This window comes from Passer montanus, unplaced genomic scaffold (assembly GCF_014805655.1).
Source record: "Passer montanus isolate IOZ18808 unplaced genomic scaffold, ASM1480565v1 scaffold45, whole genome shotgun sequence".
NCBI classification, from domain to species: domain Eukaryota; kingdom Metazoa; phylum Chordata; class Aves; order Passeriformes; family Passeridae; genus Passer; species Passer montanus.
In genome coordinates, this window is record NW_024369373.1 from 4145334 (window position 1) to 4158681 (window position 13348).

At 56.3% G+C, this 13348-nt stretch overlaps 2 protein-coding genes across 7 annotated transcripts; one reads left to right on the plus strand and one right to left on the minus strand.

The window, feature by feature from the left end:
• Nucleotides 1-1911: 1911 nt before the first annotated feature.
• Nucleotides 1912-6695, plus strand: LOC120508119 (uromodulin-like). Its single transcript, XM_039721483.1, has 9 exons — nt 1912-2010; nt 2817-2883; nt 3381-3548; nt 4130-4335; nt 4860-5020; nt 5218-5463; nt 5642-5801; nt 6130-6271; nt 6595-6695. The coding sequence occupies exons 1-9, from the start codon at nt 2008-2010 to the stop codon at nt 6693-6695; spliced, it is 1254 nt and encodes a 417-aa protein (XP_039577417.1). The 5' UTR covers nt 1912-2007.
• A 493-nt stretch (nt 6696-7188) lies between these two features.
• LOC120507981 (adhesion G protein-coupled receptor G3-like) lies at nt 7189-13299 on the minus strand. 6 transcript variants are annotated; one of them, XM_039721204.1, is made up of 13 exons: nt 12592-13299; nt 12126-12155; nt 11879-12038; nt 11690-11798; nt 10993-11133; nt 10793-10915; nt 10673-10712; nt 10493-10593; nt 9920-10032; nt 9488-9771; nt 9109-9202; nt 8431-8717; nt 7192-8007 (listed from the first exon to the last, which is right to left on the minus strand). In XM_039721204.1, exons 1-13 carry the CDS (start codon nt 12767-12769, stop codon nt 7892-7894), a joined length of 1776 nt encoding a protein of 591 aa, XP_039577138.1. In that variant the 5' UTR covers nt 12770-13299; the 3' UTR covers nt 7192-7891. The 6 variants fall into 6 exon arrangements, with proteins under 6 accessions (XP_039577137.1, XP_039577140.1, XP_039577138.1 ...); XM_039721203.1 differs by having other exon boundaries at nt 7189-8007; nt 10493-10712; nt 10793-11133; XM_039721206.1 differs by lacking the exon at nt 9920-10032 and having other exon boundaries at nt 7190-8007; nt 9488-9654; nt 10793-11133.
• Between the last annotated feature and the right edge of the window lie 49 nt (nt 13300-13348).

Below are 13348 nucleotides of genomic sequence, written 5' to 3' on the forward strand. Positions count from 1 at the left end.
CCTTATCAGCAGAAAACTAACTTCTTCCCACCTGGCTCAGACTGGAAGACTGGCATGAGGATTAAGAGGAAGAAGTTGACAGAGACCAGACAGAATCCTGTGTTTGAATGGAATTTATGCATCATGTATGAGATGTATGAATATGCAACAGGCGATTGTTTTTAAGGGTTAATCCTCTGTTAACAGGGCTCCTTTTTCGGGCTTGTGTTGCCCAGAAAAAGGTACCCGGACGTCCGTATCTCTTTGCTTTTATTGTCTCATATTGTCCTAATCTCAAATGTTCAAATTTTATTATTCTAATTATATTACTATTTTTATAACCATTTTTTACTATTAAACTTTTAAAATTTCAAAAACAAGTGATTGGCGTTTTTCGCACTAGGGCTCCCGGGACAGGCCCCGCAGCTCCCGGGACAGGCCCTGCGGATCCCGGGACAGGCCCTGCAGATCCCGGGACAGGCCCCGTGGATCCCGGGACAGGCCCTGCGGATCCCGGGATGGACCCGGCCCTGCCGGGACACCCCGGGGTCCCCCCAGGCCTCTCCCCCCGGCCCCGGAGGCTCCTCGGGACCCCCGCGCTGCCCCGGCCCCAGCTCCTGTCCCGGTCCGGCCGCGGCAGCGTGCCCCGGGCCCGCTGGGAGAAGGGGACACCGCGGAGCAAAGGGGACAGCAGGCAGGCCCTGCCCGCCGCCACGGCTGAGCCGTCACCCTCCGAGACCTGCTCCGAAACTCAGAGCTCGGCTCTCTTAAAATAAAAGCCATCCCCGGTGATGCTTTGTTGCAGAGGCGCTTATCCAAAAGCTGGCACCAAGGGATAGCAAGACACCTTGTTCTTTTTTTATTTTTCTTATATTTTTCTACTTCTTTTTCTTCTCCTTTTCCTTTTCCGTTTTCCTTTTCTTTCTATTTTTCCTTTTCCTTTTTACATTTTAATTTTCCTCTTTTTTCCCCCTTTATTTCCTTTTAATTCTAAATTGGCAGTTCATTAGATTGTAAGCAGGGTTAGATGCTAAACACTTTTTTTTTCTGGTTTGTTGTGGTTAAGAAAAAATATAGATTGATGGATGGATGTTCACATTAGGCACTGTGTTAAGGGAGCCGTATCAATTAAAGCTTTGAGGATGCACAGACTGCAGTCAAAATATATCAAGAAGTATCATTTTGAGTGATTAATGTGTTTTGCAGCTGGTTGCTGTTGCCCAAATGGCACGAACCTGGATTGAGGGCAGCGGTTTAGGTTGGATGTTAGGAAAAGGTTCTTCCCCCAAAGGGTGGTTGGGCACTGGAACAGGCTCCCCAGGGAAATGGTCACAATGTCCCAAGCTTGTCAGAGTTCAAAGAACATTTGGACAATGCTCTGAGAGGCACAGGGTGGGTCCTGTGCAGGGGCCAGGAATTGGACTCGGTCCTTGCAGGTGCATTTCACATCTGGATATAAAACAAAGTGGGGTAGGATCCTCCATCTCTCACCAATATTTCTCAGCAGTTCTTAAATTCCAGAAGTCAATTAGAAAATAATAATAATAATAATTTTTAAAAAAAGATAAGGCAAATATATGTTGTGGTTCCAAAACTGCCTGTACTCAGCACCCAAAGTTATCTGGCCTTGGCGTGTGCCGCTGTGGTATGTGTTGTTATTGCTGCACCAAAAACAGATACCACCAAACCAGCTGGCTGCCCAGACCCCAGATTCCAGAGGGATTTGCTGGTATTCCTGTTTGGGACCCTGTCAGGGCTGTGAGCTGGGTCAGCATCCACGAGCCGTGGGCTCACGGGCACGGCCATCCGTGCGGAGGATGGACTCTGGAGTCCTTTCCTCCCCGGCCTCCGAGGGATGCTGAGCGGGCTCTTGTGCAATCCCTAAGGCTGCGTGTGTGCGTGGGGGAGAGGGGTGAGCTGTCGGCAGGCGATATAAGGCACCCGGCGGGAGGCACGGAGCAGCCCCGCTGTGCCGGGACACCCCGAGGGGAAGGAACGGCGCATGGAGCGGCAGAGAGCGGCCTGGCAATGGTGAGCAGGGGAGAACGAGGGGCTGGGATCGCTCAGGATGGATGGCTGCAGTGAGCAAAGAGCAGACGGGGCATTAACTCCTCCTGTGCAGCTGCTCAGGGTCAGTGGAGGGTGAGCTGTGTGAGGGGGATTTTGGAACCGGCTTTGCCCTGCTCTCAGAGCACTTAGAGCATTGCCCAGCCACCAGTCCTGCCAACCTGCATCACATCTCTGATAAGGGGTATCTGGTGAGCAATAATTTCCCTTAAGAAATGCATTATCTGTACCAACAGAGGGGATTGTCTTTTTGACATTAATTTTAGTAGTGTTCAGGGCTTTGGGTTTGTTTTATTATCCCGTTGTCTCCTTATGTTATAGTTATGATTTACTGGCTCAATGAGGATCTTTTTGCAAATCCTAAATCTTCAAAAGAGCTGTAGTGGGAAGAGGGTGACTCCTTTCCTCTTTGGGGAGCCCAGACTGTGCAGCTTTACTCAAATTGCCCAGACTGTGCAGCTTTACTCAAATTGCCACTGAAATGTGGCTTTATCACTGTCAGCACATCCCTGTGTGTCCCAGGGCTGGTTTCTCCCACTTCCTTTCTGGATTAGCTACCTAAATTCAGGATAGTACTTGACCCTTGTGTTAATCTGATAGGGAAAGGTTGATTTGGACCTTTGGGATGGGAAATTACTTTGCTTCATGGAAATACAGCACATAAATTATTGCACCAATCCTTGAGGATTCAGCCTTTCTGAATGACTGCAAACATCTCCAGTGAGCATGATAACAAATCCAAGTTATCCAGAGCCTGCTTGTTTTTCCAGGAAAGGATTGTGAGATGTTTGCTGCTGCTCTCTGTGCTCTGCCTGGCTGGCTGTGAAGGCAACAAGAGTGAGTCTCCCTGTGCTCTGTTCCTGCTGGGCCATGGATGGGTGGTATGGAAAGGAAAGGTCAAACCTTCACCTGATCCATGTTCAAGTTCCTCATTCAGGGCACTGCTGAGGGCTGCTAAGGAGGAACAATAGAATAGGGCTCAGAGAGGCAGGAACTGGGGTCCAGGAGCCAGCAAAACAGGCAGAAACTGCAGGCTGCCCACCCCAGCCACAAAGGGTGTGTAACCCATGGTGCTGCAATGTGCCACCATGCTCCTTGGTGACAGTGACAGGCCCCTTAGCTCTGGTTCAGATTACAGCCAGGCTGAGGAGGTCTCAGCCTCCCAGCAAGCTGAGGCAGCAGGTTCTTCCTCAGAAGGATCTGCTCTGGCTCTAGGTGAGGATCTCAGCCCTTGAGAGCTTTGCAGAGCTTCCTGCTGTGGGTGAGTTCTCAGATCTCTCATCAGAGAGATATTCTTGCTGCATTTCATCTTTCTTGCCTTTCCTTTGCTGCAGGTGAGCTGGCCAGCACCCATGGCCTGAGGCCAGGGCTTGCCCTCCGTGCCAAGAGGAGCCCAGATGCCTGCCTGCCAAACCCGTGCCAGCACCAGGGGCAGTGCCAGGTGGCTGTGGACAGACCAGTCTGCAGCTGCAAGCCAGGCTTCACAGGGGAATTCTGCCAAGGTAGGGCTGGGAATGCTGGTGACCCTCCCCAGTCTGTGCATGGGCAGCAGAGGGAAGGGTGATGGGCACAGGGCACTGGTGTTACCATTGCTCTCCACCCTGCAGCACATCCCAGCTCCTGCTTCAGGTGTATTCTGCACCCCTACAACCATATCCTGGCTGTGTGCTGGTACAAGACCCAGCCACAGGCACTTTCTTCTTCCCCAAAAGCCTTAATTCCATGGCTGTGCCATGGTGTAGCAGGGCACGCTGCAGGGCACAGCTGCCTCGCAGATTCAGAACAAGAACATGCACCCTGGCACAGATACAGTGAAGCCCCTTCCAGACACTGGCCAAAAACTCTTTCTTCCTCTGAAGGAGAGGATCCCTCTGGTGCCCTAGACACGCTGTGGGGGTTGTGTGGACAGCCCTCAAAAGGGACCAGCCTGTCTTCTGCCCAGTGTCTCTGAAGAGCCCTACAGCCTGCACCTAGGCTGGGACGAGAGGCTGCTGAGCTCAATGGCACTGTGCCACCCTCCAGCTGGCCTAGGGCTCCTTCAGGCCTCCCCCTTATGGCTATTGCAGATGGCTTTTTCCCCCAGATGTGGTACTGAAGCTGGCCTGTGAGGAAGAGCACATGAAGATGATGGTGAGGAAGGAGGTGTTTGAGCTCTTGAAAATCCCACTGGAGCTTGTCCACTTGAAGAACCAGGCATGCAAGGTCTCAGAGAAGGAAGAAGAGGGTGAGCTGTTTTTTGGAGCCACTCTCACAGGTGAAAACCACACTGCCTGTGGATCAGTAATCCAGGTGAGGTTCCATAGCTCCAAAGCCAGGAGAGAAGCAGACGTGATGAGGTGGGACAGCAAAGGGCAACCCCAAAGGCTTTCGCTTTTATATCTGGATGCTGAAAAGTTCTCATTAACTTTGAAAGTCTTCCCTGAGGATGTCAGAAAGCTCTTCTGCCTCTGCCAAACCCCTGCTGGCAGCAGCTTTTGTCTTATTTAGGAGAGCTTGGAAGTCTCATTGTGCACTGGTAGCCCTCATGTTTCTGGAGACATCCTGTGAGCCCTGCAGCCCTGTCCTCTTGGTCCCTGACTTGCTTCATGGAGCAGCAAGGGTACAAACGAAGTTGTGCTCAAGCTCTGCATGGCACAGAAGAGCCCTGTGCTCACCTGTGCCCACTGTGCTGACTCCTGTGCCAGCAGCCCCCAGACACATCTGAAAGCCCAGCAGATATCCCGGTCTGGAGCAGCTACAGCTGAGTTGTGCCTTCTGAACTTGCAGCTCTGTGTGTGACTTTAGTCAAGATCTTGATTTCTGTGTTGTTCCAGCAAAACAGCTCCCATGTCTCGTACTCCAACGTCATTGAGTCGGAGCAGGAGGCCCACAGGGCCATGATCTCCCGCAGTTTTCAGCTGGAGGTGCACTTCTCCTGCATCTACGCCTACGAGCAGGTTGTGAGACTGCCCTTCGCTCTCACTGCTGTTGACAAGTGAGTTCTCATGTCACTGGCTGCTGACATGGTGTCTTTGAGCTTGGAGAGAAGTAGATTTAGTGAGACAATTTGCAAAGGCCCTAAGGAGCCCTAGAGAGCTCTGAGAGCAATGCCAGGCACTGGTGGCTTCACCTGTGCTATGTCCTTCCCACCTCCTTGTGTTTGTGAGCTCTCATCCTGTCCTCTCCTCTCAGGCTGGTACAGCTTGTGGTCAGAGAAGGACACTTCAATGTCAGCATGAGACTCTACAAGTCCCCCTCCTACCTGGAGCCTTATCACCTGCCCAGTGTGGCCGTCCCCCTCACGGACACACTCTATGTCCTGCTGAAGATGGAAGGGCAGCACCAGCTCAAGTACTTCCTGCTGAGTGTTTTGGAGTGCTGGGCCACGCCGAGCCCGGACCCGCAGCAGGACACACAGCACAAGCTCATTGAGCAGGGGTGAGCAGAGTGTCCCCAGCACACCCAGTGTCCTGGCACCACTGTGTGGCAAGGACCAGACAGAAACAGGCCTGTTCAGTTAGGCCTGTGGGCTGCACCCATTCCCTGTGGGATGTGTTATCCAAGGCTGGGATGCTCACCTTGTTTGCCACCCACTGATCCAGCCCCCATGTCCCAGGTGTCCCCATGATGAGACGGTGACCTATCTGAATGCCATTGGGGAGGGCACTACTGCCAAGTTCAGCTTCCAGATGTTTCAGTTTGTTGGTTACCCTGAGGTGTTCCTGCACTGCCGTGTGCAGCTCTGTGTTCCTGACAGCCCAGAGCCCTGTGCCAAGGTGAGCTCTCCTGCTGGGCTGTGCCCTGGGTGGGTGTGGGACCTCCCTTCACTGGCTCTGCTTTGGTTTTGGGTGCCTCACAGAATAAACACCTCCAGAATCAGGAGCTCAGCCCAGTGCCCTGCACCAAAAGTACTGGGGCCTGAACCCATCAGAGACCTCCTTTCCCTCTTCCCTGGGAAAGGAAGGGAGATCTACAGGATGGCCCAGGTGCAGGGTGCCCTTCCCTGCTCTCCCATCACCCTTCCCTGCTCTCCCATCACCCTTCCCTGCCCTCCCATCACCCTTCCCTGCTCTCCCATCACCCTTCCTTTGGCTTCATTGACAGCAATGCCCGAGGCACTGGAGGAGCAGGCGGGCACTGGCAGATGACTACAACAGGATTGTCTCCTACGGGCCCATCCTCCTGCTGGCTGCTCCTTCAGGAGCAGAGATCCACCGTTCCAGCAGTGACCAGCAGGACCCAGCGGGTACGTATGTCCTCCTGGCACTGAGGTCAGTCCAGGAGATCCAAACAGCAATCCAGGAGCAGGGCTGGGGGCAAGCCCACCTTTGGCACGGCTCAGAGCAGGCATGCCTGGTGAGCTGTAGGCAGCAGGGGTGGCTGGAGGCCATTTGAGGTGGTTGAGTCCTGTTAGTGCCCTCAGGATCCCAAAGCACCCCCAGCTCCTGTGGCTCCTGCCTGTCACAGGATGACCTCCCTGAATCTACCCCCAGTCAGGAGATGCCTCACCAGGCTCAGAGCTGGCTCAGGAGACCCAGATGCACAACCAGTGTCTCTCCTCTTTGGCAGGAGCCAGCCCGTGGCTCTCCAGGGCCCTCATTCTGCTGTGTGTGCTCGCCGTGCTCACCGTGGCTGCTGCGGCCGTCAGCGTGAGGCGGAGAATGGTTTAGGAACAGCTGTTTCCCAATAAACATGACAGGAGCAGGGAGGCTCTTGCTGTGTCTTTTTGGGTGTTTTGGGGAAGGGGGTAATGGCTGGATGCAAACAGTGCTTGAAGGATGAGATGCATCACAGTGTTTCTGTTCCCTGTAGCATCTCTTGGACCTTCTCCCCTGTGGCCCATAGTCTCTAAACCCAGAGGATGTACCCAGGGATAGGAGAGTCCTTCCTCCTGCTTCCCTCTCCCCCACAGTCACCCTGGTGTTTGGGGAGATGGAAGTACCCCACTCTAGATACTAAAGCTGGTCTTTGCATAGTTCTGTGCCACACAAATGCAGCATTAGCAGAGAAAGGGCTGCTTTGTGCATGCACACGTGTGTGTGTGTGTGTGTGTGTGTGCACCCATCCATAGTGATTTCTTCCTTCATTCATGACATTTCTCTTTTCATTCATGGCAAATGGCCAGCAAGACTTTTCCCATTGATACATCGCTAATATAAAGCAAATAACAAACAATAATGTAGGTATTAAAGAGTAAATTCACAGTGCTCAGACAGCTGGCAGGGATTTAATACCAGAACACAGATCAGAAGACAGCAGTTGCCCTGCAAGGCAGCTGTATGTGCATTTTGGCTAGAGCACCATGTCCATGAGGGAATTGCTGCTGGCCCCAGAGGCTGTTTGGCAGGAAGGACATGCAGTAGATCTCTGCCAGAGAGCAAGGAGATGTTTTGCAAAGAAGCTCATGGGTATCCTCTTCTTTTTGCTGATTCCCAGATGCAAACCTCCCACATGTGGGCTGCAGCAAGTCAATCCTCTCCCTCCAGTGGCAGGAAACTCACTGCTGGCCTGGTTCAGCACCAAAAGCCATCTCTAGCAAAGAGGGTGATGGCTCCATCGTGGCTGAAGGCAGGTGCTTTGTGGGCTTCCTCCTTTTCCCCTGGGGAATGAGATCAGGGCCACCTCAAGACCATGGAGCTGCAGCCTGGAGGGACTTTGCAGAATCACCATCTCTGGAGCTCCTTGCCCAGGGCAGCCCACCAGGAATGAAAGGGACAAAGCAAAGAGCCCTGCTGAGGTGGATCATGCCCACTGAAGGGTAAACTGAGGCACTGCTAGCTGATCCCTCCCTCTGTGAGGAAGCTGCATCTGCCAGGATCACTCTCAGTGGCTGCAGGTGCAGGCAGGGAGAGAGTTCCACCAGGAGCTAGTCCTGGGAGGCTGTGGTGGTTTTGTCATGTCTGATGATGTAGGAGAGGGAACCAGTGGTCTCCTTTGTCTTTGGGTAGTAGAGGACGACCAGCCAGATGAATATGAAGATTCCTGCAGGGAAAGGAAGACAAGCACTCAGCAGCAGCAGGAGACAATGGGAAACATCTTGCCAGGATGCTAATGACACTTTCCTTCCACTTCCAGGGGATTCCCTCAGCTCAGTCCTGCCTCCCCGCCTCCTTCCCATGAACCATTTGTCTGGGAGTGGATAATGTCCCTAGTCCTCTGCTAGAGAATGTCTTTCTTGAAGGAAAACCACCACAGGCGGAGTGGATGTGACTGGGAGCCATGAGCAGCTCCGTGCTGGTGGTTGGGACCTGCTGCTTGATGTGCCCTGACAAAAGGAAGGGTATGACAGTGCTGGGAAGACACTGGAGCCTTGGGACCCCTGGGCAACCCACAGCCAGGCTGGCTTCTGCCTCCTCCATCTTCCCCACCCAAGCCCAGGGAGCCCAGCTGAGGGTGAGTGCTGACCTTGGAGAGAGTTGAGGACGGTGAAGAGGTAGAGCACAGCTGCAGAGGAGATGCCATAGGTGAGGAATGCCAGGGCCCAAGTGGCTCCCAGCAGGCAGAAGAGCCCTGCTGCCACCAGAGCCACCTTCCAGGGCTTACGGTTTCCCTGCACTGCCCCAGTGCCCTGCAAGCTGCAGCTCTTCTGGGCTGCCACCCCGAAGACAGCCATGTTGAAGAGGAAGATGAGGCCAAAGTAGCCACAGTTGGTGATGTAGTGGACCAGAAGATGTTTGGAAGTGATCCAGCACCTGAAAAGAGACAACCATGGTGCCCCCAGCAGCCCTGCAAGCCTCAGCAGCACCCCTGGGAGCCTTCCCCTGGTGGGATTTTCCAAAGCCAGGGTGGAGCAGGGGGAGCAGTGGTGGGTGTCCACTGCCCTCGTGTTGTTCAGCTGGGAGGGAGCCTGGACAAGCTCCAGGTGGACCCTGGACATCCCTCCATGACCTGGAGGGCTGCAGGTATGACTGAGGAGGCTCAGCATGAGAGCTGGGGTGGCTGGTGTGTGGCAATCACAGTTAAGGAAGCAGAAGCAGAAGCATGGCACAAAGCCAAACCAGATGGGTGCAATCCTGGCAGGACTGAGCTGCCCCTCCCTGTGCCAAAGGGCCACCCGAGCCCTGTGGGCAGTGGCATACGCACAGGTGGGCTATGACCTGCTGGTCCATGGTCTGGATGCTGTACTCTCCATAGCTGCCAATAGCTCCTGCCACTCCCACCACGAGAGCAGGGAAGCCTGGAGGAAGGGAGAGACAAACACAGAATTGATTAGGCTGGAAAAGACCTCTAAGAGCATCAAGTCCAGCCATTAACTCAGCACTGCCACATTCACCACTAAGCTATGTCCCCAAGTGCCACATCCACACATCTTTTGAACACTTCCAGGGATGGTAACTCCACCACTGCCTGGGGCAGCCTGTTCCAGTACCTAACCACCCCTTCAGTGAAGAATTTCCCCCAGCATCCAATCCAAACCTCCCACTGCCCTTCTCACCCCCCATCTCTCATCCAGGCTGCTCACCCCAGCCAACCAGGCACAGCTTTGCCAGGTAGTGGTGGATGTAGATGCCGAGCACCTTGACAAAGAGCAGGTAGAGCTGACAGCCCTCCAGCGCCGTCCAGGTGAAGCAGCAGAGCAGGCAGTAGTGGGTGAGCCCCCCCAGGACCCCGCAGGTGCTGGGGTGGGTCCTGCCAGAGAGCCCACTGTTGAGCAGGAAGGCCAGGTTGAGCAGGAGCAGGCTGCCCACGAGGTTGAGGTGCAGCCCCAGGTTGGTGCGGACGGTGTCCTCAAACCTGAACCTGCACCTGCAGGTCCCCACAGGGACCAGGAAAGGCAGGGCCACGGCTGAGCAGGCCCTGGGCTGTAGCACAGCAGCTCCACGCAGAGCCACTGGCACTGCCTCATGTCTCTCCCAGCCTGGCAAGCCCCCCTGGAGCTGCTGGCTCATCCCACCTTATGAAGATGCAGAAGGCCATGGTGAAGATGGAGAAAGCCACGGCAACCCCACAGCCAGCGGTGGCAACAGCCATCACAGCTTTTGCTGTGGAGCCATCCAGAGCTGGGTTCTGCCAAACATGCAGGTGTTGGGTTAGACAGGCCCTGGAGCAGCCCAGAAAACCTGACTGCAGGTAGCAGAGCCTTGGGCAGAGCCCCAAGGCTGCTGCAGGGACCCCACACCAGCCCCCAGATCCTCAGGGGAAGCAGGGCAGTGGTGGCTCAGAGATGCTCTGAGGTGGGCTGAGGTGTGGGTGAAGTGAATCACCATCAGCACCCTCCTGGGAGTCTCCACCAGGATCTGGGAGCTCAAGCCTTACTCTGCCAGAGCCTGCACAAAGCTGGGGCCTTTTCCAGCCTGCCCTGCTCAGCTGAGCTGCTGTTGTCCTCCTGAGCTGGGGCTGGGCTTGGTTTTGGGACGTTGGCTATAATTGTCCCTGTGTGGCTACTCCTGACACCCCAGGGGCCACAAAAGTGGGCAGGCAGCACTGCCAGGGCACAAGCAGGAGCTGCAGGGAGTGGGATTATCACCAGAAGGAGGGTGAAGAAGGTGAGATGGTCACAGGAGCAGACTGTCCCCTCGTCCCCAGGCTGTGTGACACATCCGCTGCCGCTCCAGCCTCCTGCCTGCCCTGCAACAGGCACGGGGGAGCGCTGTGAGCGCCGTTCAGCGCCCCTGCCCCGCCCCGCACCTGCCCGAGCAGCGCCCACCTCTGCTGGGATCCCAGAAGACGCATTGAGGGGTGACACCCTGCATGGGGGACAGCAGCATCAGCCCTGCCCCGGGGAGGGGCACGGGAGGGCAGGGGAGGGCAGGCAGGGCTGGCTTACCTGGGGCAGCTCCGTGTGGGTGAAGGTGAGCTGCACGGGGTCCTGCAGCCCCGAGATGCTGCTCTCTCCCACTGCGATGCCCACCACGGTGTTGTCCAAGACCTGCGCTGTCTGGTTGACCTCCTGTGGAGGGGACACGCTGCCAGAGCTGAGCTGGTGGCCAGCAGGGGCTGGGGGACGCTGGCAATGCCAGCCTGTACCTTGAAGATGCCAAGCTGCTGGATGTTGAGGACTGTCACCACCACGCGCACTGTTTGGCTGCTCAGGGACCGGAATATCTCCCTGGGGAGGTGGATTTTACCTGCCTTCCCTTTCTCTGTGCTGTTCAGCCTGCTGGGGCCCTGCAGCAGAGAACAACAGTGAGAGGTTGTTGCTGCTGGGTCACAGCTCCTTTCAGGACCCACCAATCCTGCTCCAGGCACGAATTCAGCCCTGCCCAGGTGGGTTTGCTCAGCAACATCAGCAGGAGCCCCGAGGGCAGAAGGAAAGAACCACCCCCAGCACACAGCATCTGTGGGGACAGAGCTGGGAGTGAGACCCAGCAGATTCTCTACCCACCATCACCCACACACGGTCCCCTGGGACATCCAGAGCCTGGGAGAGCCTCTGGGTGGGCAGGAGGCACCAGGTCACGCCTGTCTCTCCTCCTTTCCTACCTCACATTCCCCTGACCACCTGGTCTGCTGGCATGGCTCCCTGGGGAGGGCTCTTTCCTCCCAAGCACCACTTCACGTGACTCCTTGCCAAGGGATGTTGAAGTTGGTGTGGGCCCATGATGCAACCCCACAGGGAGGAGGAAGAGCACAGCAGGGCACACCAAGCCCTGGGGTGGGGTCTGAGGGGTGCTTGGAAAGTGTGGGACCTTCCAAGCAAGGGAGAGGGAGGGGCACATCTCACCTCTGTGGGGGAGAAGGTGACGAGGACATCACGGGTGACAGCCCTGCTGACATTGAGGATCAGCGCCTTGAGCCCCGCCAGCCAGCCGTGCCGCCCCGACTGCAGCAGCCTGTGGGACAGGGGGGCTGTGGCACACGGGGACACGGGCACTGGGCCCACAAACCCTGCCGTGGGCAGCCCTGCCACTACCTGAGCCAGCGCTCCCTGAGGCAGGCGCAGGCGCGGCTCTGCGAGCGCCACAGCTCCGGGCAGTGCTGGGACAAGCGGAGCACACGGGTGCTGCTGCCTGGGCTCTGCTGCTCCAGCGCCACGCTGCAGCACTCCCGGTGCTGGTCACCCCGATGAAGGTCTGGGGAGGGTGGGAGCAGGTGAGCACGGGCACCGCAGCACTGGGCGGGCGCTGGGAGCAAGGGTGGGAATGGCAGGGGACACTCACCGGAGCAGCTGTCCTGTCCTGCGGCAACATCTGGAACAGGGGGACATGGAGAAAAGGGGGAAAACACCAAAATATAGGGTAAGCCCTCCCTCTGTCCAGAGGGAAAGGGGAGGAGAAGGCAGGAGAGTCTGGCAGCTGCCAGGTTTTGAAGGAACAGTCCTGCAGTTACGTGGGCTTCAAAAGCACCTGGACAGGGATCAGAGCTGGTGAGGGCAAAACCAGCGTGTCCAGCCTGCCTGAGGGGCTCGCAAAGGAGACCCTGCACTGCTGATCCCAGGTTGTAAAAAAGCCCCCAGCAACAAAGCCCCCAACTCTGCTCACCTCTGCACATCCCAGTGGGAATGCTCCCCTCTGGCCTGTCCACATTTCAGGATGAAATCTCCACTTGGTCTTTTGGTGAACACCTTCCCATGGGAAAACCTTCCCACAAAACCCATGCACCCCCTGTGCCAAGGAAGCCACTCACCAGGCAGCAGCAGGAGCAGCAGGACAGTGCCCAGGAACCAGTTCATGCCACTTTGTGGGGCCTCCTGGCTGCCCCTGGCCATCCCACCAGGCTCTGCTCCCCTTGTCCCAGCAGCTCTGCTCCTCCCCAGGTTCCCCCAGGGCTTGTGGCCACTTCTGAGGCAAGAGCCGTTCTTCATTTCCGTCACGGGAGCCCCTCACGCCTTCCTGTGGGCTGGCCAGTGACCTCCTGTCCCAGCTCACACAACGGCACCAACCGTCGGGGCTGCAGCCTTTCCTTCCTGGCCGACCCAGGGCTCCTTGCTTTCCCTTTCTCCCGCACTCCACCGAGGGAGTGATGGCCCCACCCAGCCCAGTGAGTGCTGGAGCATCCTTGTGCTAAACTGGGCACCGCTACAAGCCTCCAGGTGAAACATCCCCTTGCTGGCAAGGTGCCCCTGCCCCAGCTGGGAGGAGGAAGATGATCCACCACAAACTGGAAGGGGATGGTGGGATGGGAAATGTGGTTTGCAAGAGGCACAGCCAGGACAGCCAGATTCTGCCTGGCCCCACAGGCACTGAGGGGATGATTCCCATCTTTTGATGTCTCCCTCTTTGGATCCCTGTCCTCCACCAGCGTCCCTTTGTGCTGGGTAGTGACAGTCCCCAGAGCCTTCCCAAGCCATGGCACCTCCCTCCACAACCCCAACCCCAATGGCACCAGGCAGCCAGTGCTCTGCCAGGAGCACCTTTAGGGTCCCACTGTCCTCAGCAGGATC

Coding starts and splice junctions, on each gene's coding strand:
- LOC120507981 (XM_039721203.1), bottom strand. CDS start 12,769: ATGAAGAACGGCTCTTGCCTCAGAAGTGGCCACAAGCCCTGGGGGAAC. Junction 12,039..12,125: donor AGGACAGGACAGCTGCTCCG/GTGAGTGTCCCC, acceptor CACCCTCCCCAG/ACCTTCATCGGGGTGACCAG. Junction 9,203..9,487: donor GCTGTGCCTGGTTGGCTGGG/GTGAGCAGCCTG, acceptor CCCTTCCTCCAG/GCTTCCCTGCTCTCGTGGTG.
- LOC120508119 (XM_039721483.1), top strand. Junction 2,884..3,380: donor TGGCTGTGAAGGCAACAAGA/GTGAGTCTCCCT, acceptor CCTTTGCTGCAG/GTGAGCTGGCCAGCACCCAT. Junction 3,549..4,129: donor CACAGGGGAATTCTGCCAAG/GTAGGGCTGGGA, acceptor TTTTTCCCCCAG/ATGTGGTACTGAAGCTGGCC.